The sequence below is a fragment of the Pristiophorus japonicus genome, chromosome 11 (assembly GCF_044704955.1).
Source record: "Pristiophorus japonicus isolate sPriJap1 chromosome 11, sPriJap1.hap1, whole genome shotgun sequence".
NCBI classification, from domain to species: Eukaryota; Metazoa; Chordata; class Chondrichthyes; family Pristiophoridae; genus Pristiophorus; species Pristiophorus japonicus.
The window spans coordinates 210281447-210303993 of NC_091987.1; the positions used below are offsets into that span (position 1 = coordinate 210281447).

General features: G+C 47.4%; 1 protein-coding gene across 1 annotated transcript in view; it reads left to right on the forward strand.

Moving 5' to 3' along the window:
- Nucleotides 1–22547, forward strand: part of bace1 (beta-secretase 1) — a 130745-nt gene that overhangs the window by 33488 nt on the left and 74710 nt on the right. Inside the window, exon 2 of the mRNA XM_070894484.1 lies at nucleotides 162–250. Within this exon, the coding sequence (XP_070750585.1) occupies nucleotides 162–250 (89 nt within the window). The remainder of the gene's footprint in view (nucleotides 1–161; nucleotides 251–22547) is intronic.

The window sequence follows — 22547 nt, forward strand, 5'->3', positions numbered from 1 at the left end:
TTCTGTGCTGTAACCGTTCTATGATTGTATAATCTACTGTAAGTAAAACACTCAATGAGTCAAGTAAACAACCCCGCTATGTGAGACCTTTAGCAGTGGGAACACGGCAAGCGATCCTGTGTGAATGGGGCAATTATAACCGCCTTCTCTTTCTGTACCAGCTGAACATTTTGGTGGACACTGGAAGCAGCAACTTTGCGGTTGGCGCAGCGGCCCATCCATTCCTGAAGCGATACTATCGCCGCAATCTGTGAGTATAACCTCTTTACCTACACACGTGCGGGTTAAAGCTGCGTCCACAGGGGGAAATGGCTCCCCTGCCCCACCGCCCCAAACCAATAGTCTGGTTCATACCACGTTTTATTTGGTGTGGGAGGGGAAAAAGGCACATCAAAGCAGTCTGGGGGAATATTTTATTGCATCGGAGGAGGGAAGGAGGGGGGGGAACATTTGGATTTAACCTAGGCCTACTTTTTTCTCCCATGTTAACAGACCTTAAGAACGAGGAAGCAAAGAGAACTGCCCAACAACGCTTAAAAGACTGTTACATTCAAGTGTGCCAATGCATGGGAGACCACCCCAGCTAACAACCTGAGGAAGAAAATAAAAATAGCCACAGCCTCAGGATATCCTGAAACTCTTTGCAGCCAATGAAATACTGTTTGAAGGGTGGTCACTGCTGCAATGCAGCAGCAATTCTGCACACAGCAAGATCCCATACACAGCAATGTGACCGTGACCAGATAAGGTGTTTTAATGGTTGAGGGATAAGCATTGGCCCAGACACCGGGGAGAACTCCCCTGCTCTTCAAGTAGCGTCATGGCGTCTTTTCCGTTGACCTGGGAAGACAGACGGGGCCTCGGTTTAACATTTCCTCCAAAGTATGACATCTCTGACAGTGCAGCGCTCCCTCAGTGTTGTACTGGAGTGTCAGCCTGGGTCATGGACTCAGGTCTCTGGAGTGGGGCTTCAATCCATGAACTTCTGACTCAGAGACAAGAATGCTTCCACTGATGCAAGGCTGACACTTGCTGCTTAAGATTAGCCCAGGTAGCATTTGGTAGGTTTTAAGGAGTGTCTGAAAGCAGGAGAGACAGGCGGAGAGGTTTAAGACTGCAGCGGTTCAAGAAGGCAGCTCACCACCACCTTCTCAAGAGCAATTAGGGATGGGCAATAAATGCCGGCCTTACCAATGACGTCCATATCACAGAACGCATAAAAAAAATGTTCAGAATCCTAGTTTGATCGTCATTTGATGATTACAATTGTTATTTTCATAGGTATTATATTAAAGGCTAGAGATGAACTGGTACCACAAAGCAATTAGCTGAATCTTATTGAAGATTATTATAAGCATGTATTTGCTATGATTCTTCAGTGCAGTGCTGAGGGAGTGCTGCATTATTGGAGATGTCAACTTTCAGTCAGACACTAAATGAGAACGCTCTCTGCCTGTTCAGATGGATGTAAAAGATCCCACTGCATTCTGTGAAGAAAGAAAGACTTGCATTTATATAGCGCCTTTCATAACCACTGGACGTCTCAAAGCGCTTTACAGACAATTTGGAGTGTCGTCACTGTTGTAACGTGGGAAATACAGCAGCCAATTTGCGCACAGCAAGCTCCCACAAAAAGAAATGTGATAATGACCAGATCATCTGTTTTTGTTATGTCGAATGAGCGACAAATATTACCCCCAAGATACCGGGGATAACTCCCCTGCTCTTCTTCAAAATAGTGCCATGGGATCTTTTATGTCCACCTGAGAGAGCAGACGGGGCCTCGGTTTAATGTCTCATCCAAAAGAAGAACAGGGAATTCACTGAGTTTCCTGGCAACCAAAAACACTTCAGCTAATCATTCATCTCATTTTGCAGTTTGTGAAACCTCCCTGTATGCAGATTGTTGGTGTGACATTTGCCGATGTAACTAAAGTAATCCTTTGGATATGAAGCATTAAGGCAAGGTATAAGTGCATGTTCTTTCTTTCCGACACTCCGAGAGCCATGTGAGCTCTTCAGAGGCAGCTTTATGCAGTCTGGAGAAATCAGATAAATGAAGATTTATACCACTGTTCCACTGAGTCATGCAGATCAAGAAGGCCCCATGTTCAGTGCCCAGTTGACCCTAAATATGGGGATCCCAGTCGTGGTCCTGCAGAAGTTCTAAGCTAATGAGAATTTTAAAATTCTCATCCTTGTTTTCAAATCACTCCATGGCCTCGCCCCCTCCCTATCTCTGTAATCTCCTCCAGCCCCACAATCCCCCGAGATCTCTGCACGCCTCCAATTCTGGCCCCTTGAGCATCCCTGATTTTAATTGCTCCACCATTGGCGGCCTTGCCTTCAGCTGCGTGCGCCCTAAGCTCTGGAATTCTCTCCCTAAACCTCTCCACCTCGCCACCTCTCTCTCCTCCAAATATCTCCTTATGTGGCCCGGTGTCAAACCTTATCGGATAATGCTCCTGTGAAGTGCCGTTAAAAGGTGCAATATAAATACAAGTTGTTGCTGGCTGGAAAAATTCTTGCTCACTCATGATCTCGATCCAGTGATTCCTGTCTGTCAAACAGCTCAATGGACTTCTGTCTCTCGCTCGCATCTGGTGCATAAGGATAGGTTTCTTGGGCAAGATATCAGAAGCAGAGAGTCGGGATAAATGGGTCCTTTTCGGGTTGGAAATCGGTGGTTAGTGGTGTGCCACAGGGATCGGTGCTGGGACCACAACTGTTTACAATATACATAGATGACCTGGAAGAGGGGACAGAGTGCAGTGTAACAAAATTTGCAGATGACACAAAGATCAGTGGGAAAGCGGGTTGTGTAGAGGACACAGAGAGGCTGCAAAGAGATTTAGATAGGTTAAGCGAATGGGCTAAGGTTTGGCAGATGGAATACAATGTCGGAAAATGTGAGGTCATCCACCTTGGGAAAAAAAAACAGTAGAAGGGAATATTATTTGAATGGGGAGAAATTACAACATGCTGTGGTGCAGAGGGACCTGGGGGTCCTTGTGCATGAATCCCAAAAAGTTAGTTTGCAGGTGCAGCAGGTAATCAGGAAGGTGAATGGAATGTTGGCCTTCATTGCGAGAGGGATGGAGTACAAAAGTAGGGAGGTCCTGCTACAACTGTACAGGGTATTGGTGAGGCCGGACCTGGAGTACTGCGTGCAGTTTTGGTCACCTTACTTAAGGAAGGATATACTAGCTTTGGAGGGTTACAGAGACGATTCACTAGGCTGATTCCGGAGATGAGGGGGTTACCTTATGATGATAGATTGAGTAGACTGGGTCTTTACTCGTTAGAGTTCAGAAGGATGAGGGGTGATCTTATAGAAACATTTAAAATAATGAAAGGGATAGACAAGATAGAGGCAGAGAGGTTGTTTCCACTGGTCGGGGAGACTAGAACTAGGGGGCACAACCTCAAAATACGGGGGAGCCAATTTAAACTCGAGTTGAGAAGGAATTTCTTCTCCCATAGGGTTGTGAATCTGTGGAATTCTCTGCCCAGGGAAGCAGTTGAGGCGAGCTCATTGAATGTATTCAAGTCACAGATAGATAGATTTTTAACCAATAAGGGAATTAAGGGTTACGGGGAGCGGGTGGGTAAGTGGAGCTGAGTCCACGGCCAGATCAGCCATGATCTTGTTGAATGGCGGAGCAGGCTCGAGGGGCTAGATGGCCTACTCCTGTTCCTAATTCTTATATTCTAAGGCTCCTGTTGTCCATGGAACTCTAGACCAGGAAAAATCAGCACCTTCAGGACAGGAGGAAGAAGATTGGAGGGATGGGGGGGGCAAGCTTCTTTTATAATACCGCTAGCCCTTCTCTGATGTATGCTGAGAGTTGATCACAGCACTGAGGAGAACCTAAGGGGAACAGATACGGTAGACAGAGAGAAAGTATTTTCGCTGGTTGGCGATTCGAGGACGATGGGGTAGCATCCAAAAATTAGAGCCAGACCTTTCAGGAGTGAAATTAGGAAGCACAAAGGGTGGTAGCAGTTTGGAACTCTCTTCCGCAAACGGTAATTGATGCTAGATCAATTGTTAATTTTAAATCGGAGATTAACAGCTTTTTGTTAACCAAAGATATTAAGGGATGTGGACCAAAGGTGGGTATTTGGAGTTCGGTCGCAGATCAGTCATGATCTCATTGAATGGTGGATCAAGTTTGAGGGTCTGAATGGCCTCCTCCTGTTCCTATGTTTTAGCTCCACGTGGTGTGCGCACTAGGGCCGTGCAGCAAAGCTTGGTCTCCAGTCATCTTGGTCAACCCTTGCCCTTGGACCAAGACCTAGCTCAGTCAAGTCTGTGTGGTGGCTGGTGTGCAACGGTCACCCCACGTTAAAAAAATCCACACACAGGCATCTTCCACTCTTCAGGATGTAGTTCTGGACCTAGAATGTCAGGCCCCTCATTGAAACACCCGTGAACTCATCCCTTTTTGGTGTGAAAGCAAGTCATCCTCGATAGGAGGGACTGCCTAATACTATACTAATGCTGGTGTAGTGGGAAACGTAGTGACTACCTGCTTACCCTCAGTGCCAGCTAAGCTCTCTAGTCCCTTGCTATGGCAGCTGCACAGAAGATTACTCAGGGCCAGGTGGAAGCATTGTGACCTATTCAGATCTCTTGCCCTCACATTGGGACATTGTAGAAATTGAATACACATGATTGCATTAGAACATAAGAAATAGGAGCAGGAGTAGGCCACATGGCCCCTCGAGCCTGCTCCGCCATTCCGTAAGATCATGGCTGATCTGATCATGGCCTCAACTCCACTTCCCTGCTCGCTCCTCATAATCCCTTTACTCCCTTATCGCTCAAAAATCTGTTATCTCCGCCTTAAATATATTGAATCCAGCCTCCACTGCTTTCTGGGGCAGAGAATTCCACAGATTTACAACCCTCCGAGAGAAGAAATTCCTCCTCATCTCAGCTTTAAATGGGCGGCCCCTTATTCTAAGACTATGTCCCCTAGTTTTAGTTTCCCCTATGAGTGGAAATATCCTCTCTGCATCCACCTTGTCGAGCCCCGTCATTATCTTATATGTTTCGATAAGATCACCTCTCGTTCTTCTGAACTCCAATGTGTATAGGCCCAACCTACTCAACCTGTCTTCATAAGTCAACTCCCTCATCTCCGGAATCAGCCTAATGAACCTTCTCTGAACAGCCTCCAATGCAAGTATAATCCTTCCTTAAATAAGCATTACAGGCTTGATGTCATCACTGCAATGTTTCAACAAAGACCTTCAGCAAATCAGTCTGCCTGGACAATGAAATCTACCATCCCTTCACTTTCTGACTCGTTCCTGTCGACTCCCTTACCATTTTCTCAGTATTAGTTGGCCTCCTGCGACATTGTTTGAAGAACCGTGAACCAGCTCCAGCCTTGAACTTGTACTGTCCCTGCTGCAGCCTGGGGCCTGCCCAACCCCCTCCATCCAATCATCCTCAAGCCTCTGATCCAGCTACAGCTTCGGGGATGTTCAATCCACAGGCCCATTCAGTATCCAGGTCCATTCCCCACCACTTCAGTCCTCATGGCAGCTGCCTGGGTTTCAAATGGATTTGAAGGTTCGGGGTGGAGTTGGTACAATTTTAACAATTGCAGGAAAGCTACAATACTACATGAACATAACCATGCATTCTACACACAACTTGTATTTATATAGTGTCTTTAACGTAGTAAAACATCCCAAGGTGTTTACAGGAGTATTATAAGACAAAAAATGTGACACCGAGCCACATAACAGTGACTACACTCTAAAAGTACTTCATTGGCTGTAAAGCGCTTTGAGACATCTGGTGGTTGCGAAACGTGCTATATAAACGCAAGTCTTCGATAAGGATAAATTAGGGTAGATGACCAATAAGCTTGGTCAAAGAGATCAGTTTTAAGGAGCATCTTAAATGAGCAAAGAGAGGTAGAGAGGCAGAGAGGTTTAGGCAGGGACTTCCAGAGCTTGGGACCTAGGCAACTGAAGGCACGGCCACCAAAGATTGAGCGATTACAATCAGGGATGCTTAAGTGGGCAGAATTAAAGGAGCGCAGATATCTCAGATGGGGTTGTGGGGCTGGAGGAGATTAAAGAGATAGGGAGGGGGGCGAGGCCACAGAGGGATTTGAAAATAAGGATGAGAATTTTGAGAATGAGGCGTTGCTTAACCGGGAGCCAATGTAGGTCAGCGAGCACAGGGGTGATGGGTGAACGGGACTTGGTGCGAGTTCGGACACGGGCAGCCGAGTTTTGGATGACCTCAAGTTTACGTAAGGTAGAATGTGGAAGGCGAGCCAGGAGTGCGTTGGAGTAGTCCAGTCCAGAGGTAACAAAGGCATGGATGAGTGACACCAGGACTCACCCACCTGCACCTACACCCCAGGGGCAAGACTGTAATACCACGTATGTACCTGACCTGTAATATGTACTTGTTCCACTACTGCTGAACCCAAACAGTGATATAACTAATCCTACTCTTTATTCTCTGTACATGTATGCCAATGCAGATGTCGAGCCACACACATGGTCTATGTATGGGGGGGGGGTGGGGGGAAGGGGAAATGGATGGATGTAGCCATGGGCACACATGGATCACACCCAGAACCCACACAATCCCCACTACAACCTCCAACCATCCACTGCTGACCATTTCCCAATGTCGTGACAATAAGGACTTGTGGGTCCACAGGGAGAGAGCCATTCCCAAGCACAGACAAAGTGCAAGAGCTTTGGACACTCAAGTCGAGGGCCAGAGCACACAGTGCAAAGGCCACTGGCACTTGACTTAGGGATGAATGATGCTGTGTATGTATAATGTATGTACAGTTACATTAGACCACTGAATGTACCTTCACACTGTATACACTATACCTGTACCACCAGAGGATGCTACTGGTGGAGACCTAAGGGTCACCTGCACACTGCAGGTAACCAAGTATAAAAGCGAGCTCACCTCACTGTATCCTCATTCAGGAGCTGCAATAAATGGACTAAGGTCACAACAGTTCAAGTACAATACCTTACCTCGTGGAGTCATTACTAGAGTGCTTACAGACACAACAGTCAGAATAAATGTGAAGTTACCCACTTTGGTAGGAAAAACATAAGGACAAAGAATTATTTAAATGGTGATGGCTTGGGATGTGTCAGAGGGACCTGGGTGTCCTTGTACACCAGTCATTGAAAGCAAACATGCAGGTGCAGCAAGCAGTTAGGAAGGCAAATGGTATGTTGGCCTTCATTGCAAGAGGATTTGAATACGGGAGCGAGGATGTCTTGCTGCGGTTGTACGGGGCCTTGGTGGGACTGCACCTGGAGTAGTGTGTGCAGTTTTGGTCTCCTTGCCTAGTGGGGGTGTGCTTGCCATAGAGGGAGTGCAGCGAAGGTTCACCAGACTGATTCCTGGGATGGCAGGACTGTCATATGAGGAGAGATTGGGTCGACTAGGCCTGTATTCACTAGAGTTTAGAAGAATGAGAGGATCTCATTGAAACGTATAAAATTCTGACTGGGTTGCGGGGAGGATGTTTCCCCTGGCTGGGAAGTCTAGAACAAAGGGGTCACAGTCTTAGGATATGGGGGAGGAAATTTTTGACCGAGGTGAGGAGAAATTTTTTCACTCAGAAGGTGGTGAACCTGTGGAATTCTCTACCACAGAAGGCTGTGAAGGCCAAGTCACTGAATATATTTAAGAGGGAGATAGATAGATTTCTAGAAACAAAAGGCATCGAGGGGTATGGGGAAAAAGTGGGGGGTATGGTGTTGAGATAGGGGATCAGCCATGATCATATTGAATGGCGGTGCAGACTCGAAGGGTCGAATGGCCTACTACTGCTCCTATATTCTATGTGTTCTTCACTATGGACATGCATACTATAGCACCATGGGTATCGATTCTCCCTATCACATATATAGTGGAGCACACAGTACTGCGTGCAGTTCTGGTCACCACATTATAGGAAAGATGTGATCGCACTTGAGAGGGTGCAGAGGGGGTTTACGAGGAAGTTGCCAGGACTGGTGAATTTTAGCTATGAGGAAAGATCGGATAGGCTGGCGTTGTTTTCCTTGGAACAGAGGAGGCGGAGGAGAGATTTAATTGAAGTGTATAAAATGACGAGAGGCCTCGATAGAGTGGATAGGAAGGACCTATTTCCCTTAGCAGAGGGGTCAACAACCAGGGGGCATAAAGTAATTGATAGGAGGATTAGAGGGGAGATGAGGAGAACTTTTTTCACCCAGGTGGTGGTGGGGGTCTGGAACTCACTGCCTGAAAGGGTGGTAGAGACAGAAACCCTCATCGCATTTAAAATATACCTGGATGTGCACTTGAAGTGCCGTAACCTACAGGGCTACGGACCAAGAGCTGGAAAGTGGGATTAGGCTGGATAGCTCTTTGTCGGCCGGCATAGACACGATGGGTCAAAATGGCCTCCTTCCGTGCTGTAAATTTCTGTGATTCTCTGATTCACATAGACATCATTCTACAATGTCACTGACATCATGTTACACCCCTACTGACAAACAGCCACACAGACCTGTTTTATTACTGTAGATTAATTCTATTTCTGAAAAATAAATTATTTCTGTTGCAAAACAATGCAGCCACATTATCTTTAAATCAAGTTAACCGGTTAAGAGTTTCTTGCTAATGAACCTCTTGAAGTTCCTTGCCAATTAATAGTGCAAGCTGTGAGAGAAATTAGGTCTTGGTAATTAAACAGCGGGTTATTAAAGCCAGTGATGTTCAGCCCAGATACCAGCCTCTGTTTCATCATAAATGAATGCTGCAGATACCATGCAAGAACCAAGATTGTTTTTCTAAAACAAAACTTATGATTGTAATGTACTATACATAGAAAAAAATACAGGTCATCAGGTCCCAGGTTTGATTCCTCGGCTGCGCTGTGACAGTAATCGTGGTTACGATGCTTCGATAGGCCTTCAGAGCACTGAATGAGGGAGGGTGGGGGGGGGAGATCAGTCACTTTTCCTGTCAGCAGTTCCTCAGTGGGTAGCACACTCGCCTCTGAGTCGGAAGGTTGTGGGTTCAAGTCCCACTCCAGGAATTTGAGCACAACAATCTAGGCTGACTCTCCCATTGCAGTGCTGAGGGAGTGCTGCACTGTCGGAGGTGCCGTCTTTCGGATGAGACGTTAAACCAAGGCCCCGTCTCCTCTCTCAGGTGGATGTAAAAGATCCCATGGCATTTTTTCGAAGTTATCCCCGGTGTCCTGGCCAATATTTATCCCTCAATCAACATAACAAAAACACATTATGTGGTCATTATCACACTGCTTTTATGGGAGCTTGCTGTGCGCAAATTGGCTGCCGCGTTTCCTACATTACAACAGCGACTGCACTTCAAAAGGTACTTCATTGGCTGTAAAGGGCTTTGAGACGTCCAGTGATTGTCAAAGGTGCTATATAAATGCAAGTCTTTATTTCTTTCTTTTTAACTGCTCGACTGTGACCCCTGTTGGAAGGTGCCCCTCTGTAGGCTTCTGATGATCACAGGAAAGAGCTTGATTGTGAGGCATTGCTTGGTCAAATAGAGCGTGGACACTGACTGCTCGACTGTTCGATGCTGGACATCTGGCATCCGTGGAAGCCGACCTCAGTCAGAGTCAGTCATATCATAATAACAGAAATCGAGGAAGACTTGCTTCCACTCTAAAAGTGAGTTCTCAGGTGACTGAACAGTCCAATACGGGAATTACAGTCTCTGTCACAGCTGGGACAGACAGTGGTTGAAGGAAAGGGTGGGTGGGGAGTCTGGTTTGCCGCACGCTCCTTCCGCTGCCTGCGCTTGCTTTCTGCACGCTCTCGGCGACGAGACTCGAGGTGCTCAGCGCCCTCCCAGATACTCTTCCTCCACTTAGGGCGGTCTTGGGCCAGAGACTCCCACATGCCAGTGGGGATGTTACACTTTATCAAGGAGGTTTTGAGGGTGTCCTTGAAGCATTTCCTCTGAATTAAATTTAGCTAGAATCACTTTACTTGGTCATGAAAGGCGCTATATAAATGCAAGTCTTTCTATATTCACAACATAAGATGTGTACAGATCATATTGCCAATGTTAAATTATATGTATGAAGAAAATATTTAGCTGCCTCAGACTGCGTGTCAGTAATGTGGCCTCTGCAATGCAAAAGGAGAGACAGCATGTCAAAATATGAATCAGGTTATCACAGTTGTATAATATCACACTGATTCTAGCTAAATTATATATATATTAAAGGGGCAGTACTGCTGCATTAAAGGGGCAGTCCCACAGTGGTGGAGAAACTTCAGGAACAATCTGTTGCAGAAGCTCCAGTGCAAAATCACTATGTTGGACATTGCAGTCTTAAAATAGTCCTAACCAATGGGACAGACACAGGCAGCATTGTAATGAATTCAGGGGTTGAAGTTCGGTCCCGCCATTTTTGAGGCGGTGTCACCGTCTGAGAACTGATTTTAGCGCTGGGCATTAGGCGCAGCCTCAAAGTCCTAAAATCAGTTTTTACGGCCAAAGATGAGGGAGCGACGCTAAAAGTGGCGTTACACACCCATCCTCGGAGCTCAGGAGGCCGAACGAATATTGCAACAGCGGGCTGTCAACATATCGGTTGAAAAAAAGGAAGAAGGAAAAAAACACTAACATTTCCCCGACCCACGCACACACACACACACACACACACACACACGACTTCCCCACTGGTACAGCTAATGAAAACATGCAGAAATAAATAAATAAAATAAAACTTGCCTTGATCCCTGGGCGATTCGGCCTGCGATCCGCGATGCTGACACCACTTTTTTTCAGGCTGCCGTGGAGACAAAATATCACGACGGCGACGCCAAGGGGGCGTTGCACGCTGGATGACGCCACCACGCGGGTGGCGTTGGAGGGTGCGGGTTACCTCTTGGCACCTGTACCAAAGACCCAACTGAATTTCTCCAGCGGCCTGGACGCCAGTTACTGCCGATGGTCGGCCTTTGCGTCCGTTAGCCGCCCCTGGCCGGCGACGACAGTGGCGTTAGAAAGGGAGCTTCGAGCCCCCAGTGTATCGGTGACAACATCGCACGCACTGCCACTACAGCGCCAGCACCACTTTAAACGTAGAACCGGGCAGCAGGCTCTGACAGGTTTGAAGCCTTGGGCAAGCAAAGGCTTTGTTCAGTGTGACAATATAACGCGGCTCAATCCTTCTGCTAGCACTCCCTTTAAAAAAAGAGAAATACTTGCTTTTCTATAGCGGCTTGCATGACCTCAGGATGACCCAACTTGTGTTGCAGTCAGTGAAGTCCATTTTTGAAGTGTTGTGATGTAAGGAAACGCGGCAGCCATTTTGCCCATTGCAAGTTGCCACAAACAGCAATGTGTTAATGAGCAGAATATCTCTTTCAGTGATGTTGGTTGAGGGATAAGTATTTTATTTTTTTTATATTCGTAGCCAATCGTTCCAATTCTTTGTCAAATCACAAACGCCAGAGGTCACCTTGCACACATCAAGGATCACTCTGCGCCAATGCTCTTAGCCAAAAGGCCGAGAGCCACTGCACCGTTCCTGGAAGTACTGCAATACCAGGTTCGTGCCATGGAGGTGGATGGGTCAGGCCCCCCACACACCTCCGTGGAGGTGGATGGGTCAGGCCCCCCCCCACCCACTGAGGGATAAGTATTGGCCCAGGACACCAGAGATCCTGCTCTTCTTTGAAGCAGGGGAGGGTAGGGGCCAAATTTGCCCCTTGTAAGAGGCAGTAATGGGGCGGTGAGGCCGTTTCGACTGGGGGCAGGTGGATGGGCCGACTCGGCCCAGGCCAGGGACGGCGGAAAGAGGTTTGTGCCCCGTCCCGTGATCCCGCTCCGTCGGGCACGCGCCAACCCCTTTCCGCCCCGCAAGGGAATCGCCCCGCAGGAGCGAATCCGCCGCCGCTCCATGCTCCCCGACAGCTTCTCCCGGCGGGAAGCGGCCAGTGGCTGGGTGGCGCGTCCGCCATTAAAGGGGGAAGGCGCTCCGCCGCGCCCGCCATTTTATTTTAATTGTCGGCCGACTCCTTAAAGTTGGCCCAAACAATCGCGACCATGGATTGGGCTGGGCTCGCCAACAGAACCTTTTCCATCCACCTGAGAGGGCAGGCGCAGCCTCGGTTTAATGTCGCGTCCGAAAGACGGCACCTCCGCCGGTGCGGCACTCCCTCAGCCCTAAAATATTATCTGCCAGAGAAAGATAGCTTATCCGGGGAAAGGCTTGGGTAAGATGGATTTCCTGGGCGAGAGAAGGGAAACGCAGCCCGAGCTCCCACTCCTGCTTGCAATCCTGTGATTTCCCTGTTTGGAAAGTGAGAATTAGGATCAGGCTCTGTTGTGATGCCTGTCATAGTCGAAGAGCCTGCCAACTCTCACAGTCTCGGCTCACACATGAGGAAGGGCCACTTAACCGGAAGGCATGGGGAACCGTGGGTGCCATTTTCAGCAGACTCGCCGGGCGGGAAACGCACGGGGTGGTGCAGAGCGCTGGACTGACCGATCGCGGCATAGATCCCCCCCCCCCCCCCCCACCCCCAGTCCAAAGCGGCAACGGGGCGCACAAGACAATCGGAACGTTGTTTTTCAGGAACAGCCGGCCACTTCTCTTTTAACCTTCGCCCCGCTAGCGGCCACCCCCCCCCGCCCCCCCCCCGTCGAAGCTGTCGCGGTCATTACCCGGTGCATCCTCGGGCTGGGGGGAGGGCGCTACCCAATTTAGGGTCTGGGGCGCTGTGCAAGATGATGACGTCAGCGGGGCGCTGCGTGTTACCGCCACCATAAACTCCCGCCGAATTTAGCGAGAGTCGTTAGTGGTGCCGCAAAGTCGTTTGCGCCCCGTTAGCGCTAATGGAAGGCGCAAACGACCCAGATTTCTCCCCCTTATATCTCCGTATCCAATATCACATTACAACAGTGACTACTGTTCTACTGGTGCAGGAGGGCGAAGGCAGCGAAGAGTGACGTCATCAAGGTCCAGGTCGGTGATTGGAGCGCGGGCAGGTACAGCAGGAGCGGTGCGTTCGGGGCAAAGGAGCGGCGAGAGACTGTGGAGGGACGTGATCGGGGCCCAGGAGAGGCGTGAGTTCGGGGCCAGGGGCCCAGGGGCAGCACGGGCCCAGCCCACACTGTGCGATCTGTGTGCGCACTCGGTCCGTGCAGCAGAGCTTGGTTTCCAGTCATCCTGGTTAACCCTCGCCATTGGACCAAGACCTCGCTCTGTCAAGCCCGTGTGGTGGGCTGGTGTGCAACGGCCACCCCACGTTAAAAAAATCCACGCACAGGCATCTTCCACCCTTCAACATGTAGTTCAGGTCTTTCATAGAAACACCTGTGAAATCATCTTTTTGGCGTGGAAGCAAGTCTTCCTCGTTCCGAGGGACTGCCGATGATGATGATAAAACTCCAAAAGTACTTCATTGGCTGTAAAGCACTTTGAGGCATCTGGTAGTCGTGAAAGGTGCTATATAAATCCAAGCCTTTCTTTTCTATTAACCAGAGAAGGTTAAAAAAAAAGCTAGTCATTCAGAAAATTGCAAATAAAAATGTTGGCGGCTGCAGTATTCACTTCAAGAAATAATGAGCATCCCTCTCTCTCTCGGAGGAACAGTGCAAACTGCAGCGTAGATGAAAATACTCATTACACTTTAAGTTAATCACGTGAATTAATGGGCTCAACCTGCTACTGCACTTTGGAAAACAGTCATTAGGACCGAAGGCAAAATTTCTGTGAATACCGACTCAGGGGACAATTCAATCGGAGATACTGTGATCAGAGCTAAGAGACTATGTAAATATGATAAATACTATGCATCCTTTGTTGAAAGTTTGGGCATGAAATGTCCTGGGATTTGGCTGTAGATTATTTATTTGTAAACCTGCTGTGATCGCTTTGCAATTACGAAAGAACCAGGGGTGGAGGAAATTGGATTATCTGCTTTTTAGGATAGATTCCCAACTATTTTTTCACCAGCTTTCTAAACCATGGTTTATTTGGCCCCATTCTTGCCCTTTTCTCTGACTCAGAACCCCCATTCCCCCGAATGCGGTGACTCGTACAGTGGTACAACTCCATGGTTGCTGCTACCATCTTCTTGTGTGACAATAAGGCCAAGAAATTCGGTGCATTTGCGCCTCCAGTTAGCGTCCACAGGTCCTATGAAAAGGAATTTCACAATAAAAACCTCAGCAGTTAGACACTTGTCATCATAGGCAGTCCCTCGAAATCGAGGAAGACTAATAGGAACATAAGAAATAGGAGCAGTAGTAGGCCCCTCGAACCTGCTCCGCCATTTAATAATATCATGGACTCAGCTCCACTTCCCTGCCTGCTCCCCATAACCCTTTACTCCCTTATCGCTCAAAAATCCGTCTATCCACTTTAAATATATTCAATGACCCAGCCTCCACAGCTCTCTGGGGCAGAGAGTGCTATTTGAAGGCAGGGCTTGGGCTAATAGCGAGACTGTGAGGGGGTGAGGCTCACATTGCGCACTATGAATTCCACGTAGAGAGAGGTCCTGTGGGAAGGAGGACAGTCGGAGTATGTCTGAGTGTATGTATTGACACATGTGGCAGAGCTGGTCTCCAGTCGCCTTGCATCCCCTTGCCACTGGACCAAGACCTTGCTCCGTCAAGCCCGTGTGGTGGCTGGTGTGCAATGGCCACCCCACGTTAAAAGAATTCACGCACAGGCATCTTCCACCATTTAAAAGAAGTTCATCAGTTGCCCGAGTACTCATTTTTAGTGTGGAAGCAAGTCATCCTCGACCCCGAGGGACTGCCTATGATGATGTTGAGATTTACAACCCTCAGAGAAGAAATTTCTCCTCATCTCAGTTTTAAAATGGGCGGCCCCTGATTCTGAGACTATGCCCCCTAGTTTTAGCTTCCCCTATGAGTGGAAATATCCTCACCTTGTCGAGCCCCCTCATTATCTTATATATTCTTCTGAACTCCTATCCTCATAAGTCAACCCCCTCATCTCTGGAATCAACCTAGTGAACCTTCTCTGCACAGCCTCCAATGCAAGTATATCCTTCCTTAAATATGGAGACCAAAACTGTACGCAGTACTCCAGGTGTGGCCTCACCAATACCCTGTACAGTTGTAGCAGGACTTCTCTGCTTTTATACTCTATCCCTCTTGCAATGAAGGCCAACATTCTATTTGCCTTCCTGATTACTTGCTGTACCTGCATACTCACGTTTTGTGTTTCATGCACAAGGACCCTCAGGTCCCTCTGTTCTGCAACACTTCGCAATTTTTCTCCATTTAAATTATAATTTGCTTTTCTATTATTTCTGCCAAATTGGATAACCTCACATTTTCCCATAGACGCACCACAGAATTTCCAGGCCATACCCTAAAATATTAGATAGGGAGCGAATCATACTCGTTTCCCAGCTCTTAATATGCTTTAATGTTGGCTGGAGGCAACTTGCTAGGAGACATTTTGTCCCCTTCGAGATATCACGAATAAAGGTTTGGTTTTTAATTGGGCTGTCCAGGTTATCTCTAACATGCCAACCTTTAGTTCTACTTCTTTAGTTATTCACGTCGCTCAGGTTTTCAGATGAGCTTTTTGACCATTTCAAGGCGAACATCATAACTCAAGCCACAGTCCACTTTCCTTTCCTCATCCTCATCCAAATCCTCGCCTAGTTTTGGGCCTTGCCAAGCTGATCATACAGGTACGGTAGTGTAGTGGTTATGTATGTTGCAGGACTAGTAATCTAGAGGCCTGGACTAATGATCCATGAGACATGAGTTCAAATCCCACCATAACAGCTGGGGAATTTAAATTCAGTTAATTAAATAAATCTGGAATTTTTTTTAAAAAGCTCGTATCAGTACCATGAAAATTGTTGTAAAAATCCAACTGGTACACTAATGTCCTACTCGGAACTCCTACACAGCAAGGGAGCCGCAGGTGGGCAGAGGAAACGTTTCAGGGACACCCTGAAAGCCTCCTTGATAAAGTGCAACATCCCCACCGACACCTGGGAGTCCCTGGCCAAAGACCGTCCGAAGAGGAGGAAGAGCATCCGGGAGTCTCGTCGCCGAGAGCATGCAGAAAACAAGCGCAGGCAGCGGAAGGAGCGTGCGGCAAACCAGACTCCCCACCCACCCCTTTCCTTCAACCACTGTCTGTCCCACCTGTGACAGAGACTGTAATTCCCATATTGGGCTGTACAGTCACCTGAGAACTCACTTTTAGAGTGGAAGCAAGTCTTCCTCGATTTCAAGGGACTGCCTATGATGATGGTGATATGATGATTAGGGGCGGGAAATCTGCCATTCTTACCCGCTCTGGCCTACATATGACTCCAGACCCACACCAATGTGGCTGACTTAACAAGCCACTCAGTTGTACCAATCCACCAACGACAAAGTCAGCACTGTGGGAGCACCTTCGCCACACGGACTGCAGCGGTTCAAGATGATGGCTCACCTCCACCTCCTCGAGGGCAATTAGGGACGGGCAATAAATGTCGACCTCGCCAGCAATGCCCACATCCCGTGAATGAATAATTGGAAGGAAAAAAAAGCACTTTCACTGCAGGCACGTATCGAATGGGATTGGAGGGCTGTGGGTCACAATGCACCTTCACGAAGTAGAAGCAGAAAGTTCTGGAAAACACGGCAAATCTATTGATATAAGCCCTTTGTCAGAACCCTGACGCTTGAGCTGACTGTCGAACTTTCATCTGATTAAGATGTAAGACTCTCTCTGGGAGGCGTATGGGGATGTAGAATGCATTGCATTTTTACTAGACCCATTTGTCTTCTTTCTGCCTGACTTCGGTATATCAAAACAATGAAATGCTTTGGAGCTTTCTTGTCTCAGCGCGGCATACATTTCTGCTTGTTTTTACCATGTATAAATTACACTTTAATTTTAACATGGAGAGTTAAGGGGTTTTATATGCTTGGAGCCTTGTTTAGAGCAGAAATATTAAAAGGAGAGAATTACTTCAATGGGTGAATACAGAAACACTGGAAATAATGACTTTGAGATGCACACATCACTGACCATTTGAACCTTTCCTCAAGGCAGAGAGGATTACTCAAATGGCAAGAAGCTACACTTTGAGGGTGGATGACTTTAAAGAGGGAGCCTCACCTTTAGAAGTCCATTTCGAACTGACACATCCACATCTGTTCCGATTTTGATTTACTCACACATTGTATTTTGTTTTTGTTGCATATTTTTCCAATTTTTGTTTTACAACTTTTTCCGTTCTCAAGTCACTGACTGACTCAGGGCGGAGATTATAAGAACATAAGAACTAGGAGCAGGAGTCGGCCATTGGGCCCCTCGAGCCTGCTCCGTCATTCAATAAGATCATGGCTGATCTGATCTTGGCCTCAACTCCACTTCCCTGCCCGCTCCCCATAACCCTTGACTCCCTTAACGTTCGAAAATCTGTCTATCTCCACCTTAAATATATTCAATGACCCAGCCTCCACAGCTCTCTGGGACAGAGAATTCCAAAGATTTACGACCCTCTGAGAGAAGAAATTCCTCCTCATCTCCATTTTAAATGGGCGACCTGTTGCGAATCGCCATGTTTTTTATGATTTAGTAACTCCAAAACGCAGGGACAAGCAAGCAACTGAAGTGAAAGAACTTGCATTAATGTAGCGCCATTCACATCCTGACATGCCAAAGCACTTCACAGTCAACTAGTTACTCTCGAAGTGCAGTTACTGTTGTTACCTCGACAAAGGCCAGCAATTCGTGCACGGCAAGGCCCGACAAACAGCAAAGAGATAATTGACCAAGAATGTGTTTCAATGGTGTTGGTTGAGTGACAAATGTTGGCCAGGACAGCGGAGAGAACTCCCCCTGGGAGAAGTGGAGGAGGTGAGGAAAAACAGAAGAGAAAGAAAGACTTGCATTTATATAGCGCCTTTCACGACCACTGGACGTCTCAAAGCATTTGCAGCCAATGAAGTACCTTTTGGAGTGTAGTCACTGTTGTAATGTTTGCGTACAGCAAGCTCCCACAAACAGCAAAGTGATAATGACCAGATAATCTGTTTTGTTATGTTGGTTGAGGGATAAATATTGGCCAGGACACCGGGGATAACTCCCCTGCTCTTCTTCAAAATAGTGCCATGGGATCTTTTACGTCCACCTGAGAGGGCAGACGGGGCCTTGGTTTGACGTCTCATCCAAAAGAGAGAGATGTATTAGCGCTGGCTTCCTTAGCGAGAGGGGTACTAGAAGCACTGACCACACTCGACCAGCTCTGTTGGGCGGGCCACATTGTCCGTATGCCCGACACAAGACTCCCAAAGCAAGTGTTCTACTCGGAACTCCTACACGGCAAGTGAACCCCAGGTGGACAGAGGAAACATTTCAAGGACACCCTCAAAGCCTCCTTGATAAAATGCAACATCCCCACCGACACCTGGGAGTCCCTGGCCAAAGACCGCCCTAAATGGAGGAAGAGCATCCGGGGAGGGCTGAGCACCTCGAGTCTCGTCGCCGAGAGCATGCAGAAAACAAGCGCAGGCAGCGGAAGGAGCGTGCGGCAAACCAGACTCCCCACCCACCCTTTCCTCCCACCCCTGTCTGTCCCACCTGTGACAGAGACTGTAATTCCCATATTGGACTGTTCAGTCACCTGAGAACTCACTTTTAGAGTGGAAGCAAGTCTTCCTCGATTCCGAGGGACTGCCTATGATGATGATGTATATCGGTGGGGCCTGGTTTGAATGGTGAAGTGCGGCTCCAATATATTCGAGTATTGTAGAATTGGGCAGTTTTTGGCCAAATATTTACCTTAAGGATAGACATGTTAAACGCAAGTTGTTGTTGTCGGGTAAAGATTGAATGTAAATGGATTTACAAAATTGAAATAATAAAATATAATCATTTCGATAAAGAGAATGACGAAGCGTAGGAACATTTAAATTTATTGAAGCAAAATATTTAAATTTATTGAAGCAAAATCCAGAAGCTCCCAATCAAAATGATATTTTATTTTTAGATTTTTAAACCCACCTCCCGTTCAAAACTCACTCCACGTGGCATCCACCCGAGACATAAATACACAGCCAAAAACTATCAGTAATTGAGGAGGGCTTTGCTGGGCGGTCCTGATCTTGTCCTCGTCCAAAGACCGACATTTGTTTGAACAACGACTTCCGATTATATCATTGGGGCACTGGCCAGGAGCGATGGCTGAACGTTGACTCAATTAACAGACCCAGTTGGTGCTGAACCACAGCCGCGTTTGTGACTAAATCTTTATGAATGATAAATCACTTCCTGACAGTCAGCCTCAGTAACCTATTCAAGTCACTGTTAAACCAAATGCTATTCTCAAAAAAAAGCTGACTGTCATGAACAGAACAAAACAAAGTGATGCTCATGTCAGTCAGATTCATTTATTGCCCATGTCAGACGTGGCACAGCCGCCTCTGAGTCAGAAGGTTGTGGGTTCAAGTCCCACTCCAGGGACTTAAGCACAAAAACAAATCTAGGCTGACACTCCCAGTGCAGCGCTGAGGGAGCGCTGAACTGTCAGAAGCGCCGGCTTTCGGATGAGACATGAAACCGAGGCCCCATCTGCCCTCTCAAGAGGCTGTAAAAGATCCCATTTCGAAGAAGAGCAGGGGAGTTATTCCCAGTGTCCTGGGGCCACTATTTATCCCTCAATCAACGTAACAAAAAATCTGGTCATCATCATTTTGCTGTTTGTGGGAGCTTGCTGTGCGCAATTGGCTGCCGTGTTTCCCGCATTACAACAATGACTGTACTTCATTGACGGTAAAGCGCTTTGAGACGTCCGGTGGTCGTGAAAGGCGCTATATAAATGCAAGTCTTTCTTTTCTTTTTTCTGTATTCCTAAAATGGTTCCTGTGTGATTTCCCTCTTGAAGTAAGCTTCCAGCAAAATGTAAGATTGTTTGTAAACCATGTCATTGCGCAACAACTCTGTGCCTGCACCGGAGGGAATGGCTTGTAAGCCGTATCACTGCAATGATGGTGCTCTTCAAAAAGGGCCCCGATGGAATGCAGCCTACTTTAAAAAGGAGCCCTCCTGGTGAGTGCTGTTTAGTGGATGCTCTGGCAGTAAGACTTCAGCTTCGAAGGGAACATGGTGGAGGAATTCCCTCTTGGAATTGCTCCATCAGACTTGGGAATTTCCGACACGGGCTCGCACTATATCTGGTGCCTTGAAAGCTTATTAGCTTGAAATGGAAATGTGGCCTTGAAGCGGTTAAAAGAGAAGAATGTAAAAACAAACTCCTTGAGTCAACAAGGCTGTTCCTGGTTGTCATGGATGCCAGCTCCCCGGTGCAGATCAGTATTACTCCGTATGATGTGAGTCTTGTGAATACTAATTTGTTGATGCACTGACAGTCTCAGAAGGTCTGTGCAGCAAATAAATCTTCTCTGGTACACATCAGTCAGTGCAGGCTAATTAAGATACTGCTGGTGTCTAATACATCACACACAAGAGGCAGCGGAGGAGAACTATGCTTCCATGTTGCCCACACCCCATCCAGTGCAACACTGACGGAGATGCCGTCTTTCGGATGAGACGTTAAAACCGAGGACCCTGGGAGGCGTAAAAGATCCCATGGCACTATTTCTAAGAAGAGCAGGGGAGTTTTCCCCAGTGTCCTGGCCAATAGTTATCCCTCAATTGACATAACAAAAAAACAGATGATCTGCTCATTATCACATTGCTGTTTGTGGGAGCTTGCTGTGCGCAAAATTGGCATTTCCCACATTACAACACTCCAAAAGTACTTTGTTGGCTGCAAAGGGCTTTGAGACCTCCGATGGTCATGAAAGGCGCTATATAAATGCACATCTTTCTTTCTTTCTATCATTTTCTTTAATGCTAAAGTCCAGGAACTTTCACTAAAATTACCCCAACATAAAGTAAACAAATCGGCCTCCACGGGTCTGGTTGATTATTGAGATTATAAGAATGGGAAGTTTGCTGTAGTTTGCAATCAGCTCTGAGAGTCAGGCTTGTGGCCTGTGACCAGGCCAGACTGTGATCCATTCTATATTTTTTTATGTATCCCCTGTACATGCTTGCTAAATATTGGTCATTGGGGTAATGCAAAGCTTTGTGAACTATATGCCCGAACCAGGACTTTTATTTATATAGCACCTTTCACGTCCTCAGGACATCCAAAGCGCTTCACAGCCATTGAATTATTTTGAGGTGCAGTCATTGTTGTAATGCAGGAATTACGGCACTCAATTCGCGCACAGCAAGCTCCCACAAACAGCAATGATAAATGACCAGATTTGGTGATGTTGGTTAAATATTAATCAGGAGAAGGCCCTGTTTTTTTCTTCAAATAGCAGCAGGTGATTTTCTGCATTAAGCTGATTAGGCAGTGAGGGCCCTCCATTTAACACCTCAGGCAAAAGACGGCACCTCCGACAGTGCGGCACTTCCTCAGCACCGCGCAGGTGTATCAGGTTAGATTAAGTGCTAAAGGCTCCGGAATCCCCACAACCTCCGGACTCAGAGGTGAGAATGCTGCCCACGGAGCCAAGCTAACACTAGGAAAGCCCAGCCTTGACTCATGCCCCCATTAACACTGCGGAACTATCACACAGTCGGACTATTGATTGTTTTGGACTCGCACCATTCACATTATAGGATCAGGTTCAGAGCAGCAGGAACAGCATCGTAACACTATGCTTTTGGCTGAAGGCCTCGCCTGATTATGGTGGCGCGGGAGATAAATTCAGGCAGCACTGCAAAAAAAAACACAATCAACTAAATGGCAGCCATTCATGTTTGCTGCTGGCAACATTCTGGGTCCGGCAGCAGGAGAACAAAAGTACTTCACAAGGTCATGCTCCATCCCTCTCTTACAGAGTCAGCCGTGGCTCAGTGGGTAACACTCTCGCCTCCAGAAGGTTGTGGGTTCAAGTCCCACTCTAGCACAATAATCTAGGCTGACACTCCAGTGCAGTGCTGAGGGAGTGCTGCACTGTCGGAGGGTGTAGTCTTTCAGATGGGACGTTAAACCAAGGCCCCGCCTGCTCTCTCAAGTGGATGTAAAAGATCCTACGGCACTATTTCAAAGACGAGCAGGGGAGTTATCCCCGGTGTCTTGACCAATATTTATCCCTCAAATCAACACAACAGAAACAGTTTATCTGGGTCATTATCACATTGCTGTTTGTGGGAGCTTGCTGTGCGCAAGTTGGCTGCTGCGTTTCCCACATTACAACAGTGACTGTACTTCATTGGCTATAAAGCCCTTTGGGAAGTCCAGTGATCATGAAAGGCACTATATAAATGCAAGTCTTTTTTTTCTGGCTGTACGTTTGCCACCTCACCTGTATTACAACAGTCCCTGAAGACAGGGCTGCAGTTTGAATAAGGCAGATGTCCCAACAGATTGTAAGGGGACGGGAAGCAATAGCATAGGCCATGTGGGGAAAATAAACAAATTGCCCGGACGTACGAAGAACAGCACACTACCAACAAACAGCAAGGCTGTTTGCATGAAGTCACTGTGAATTAACT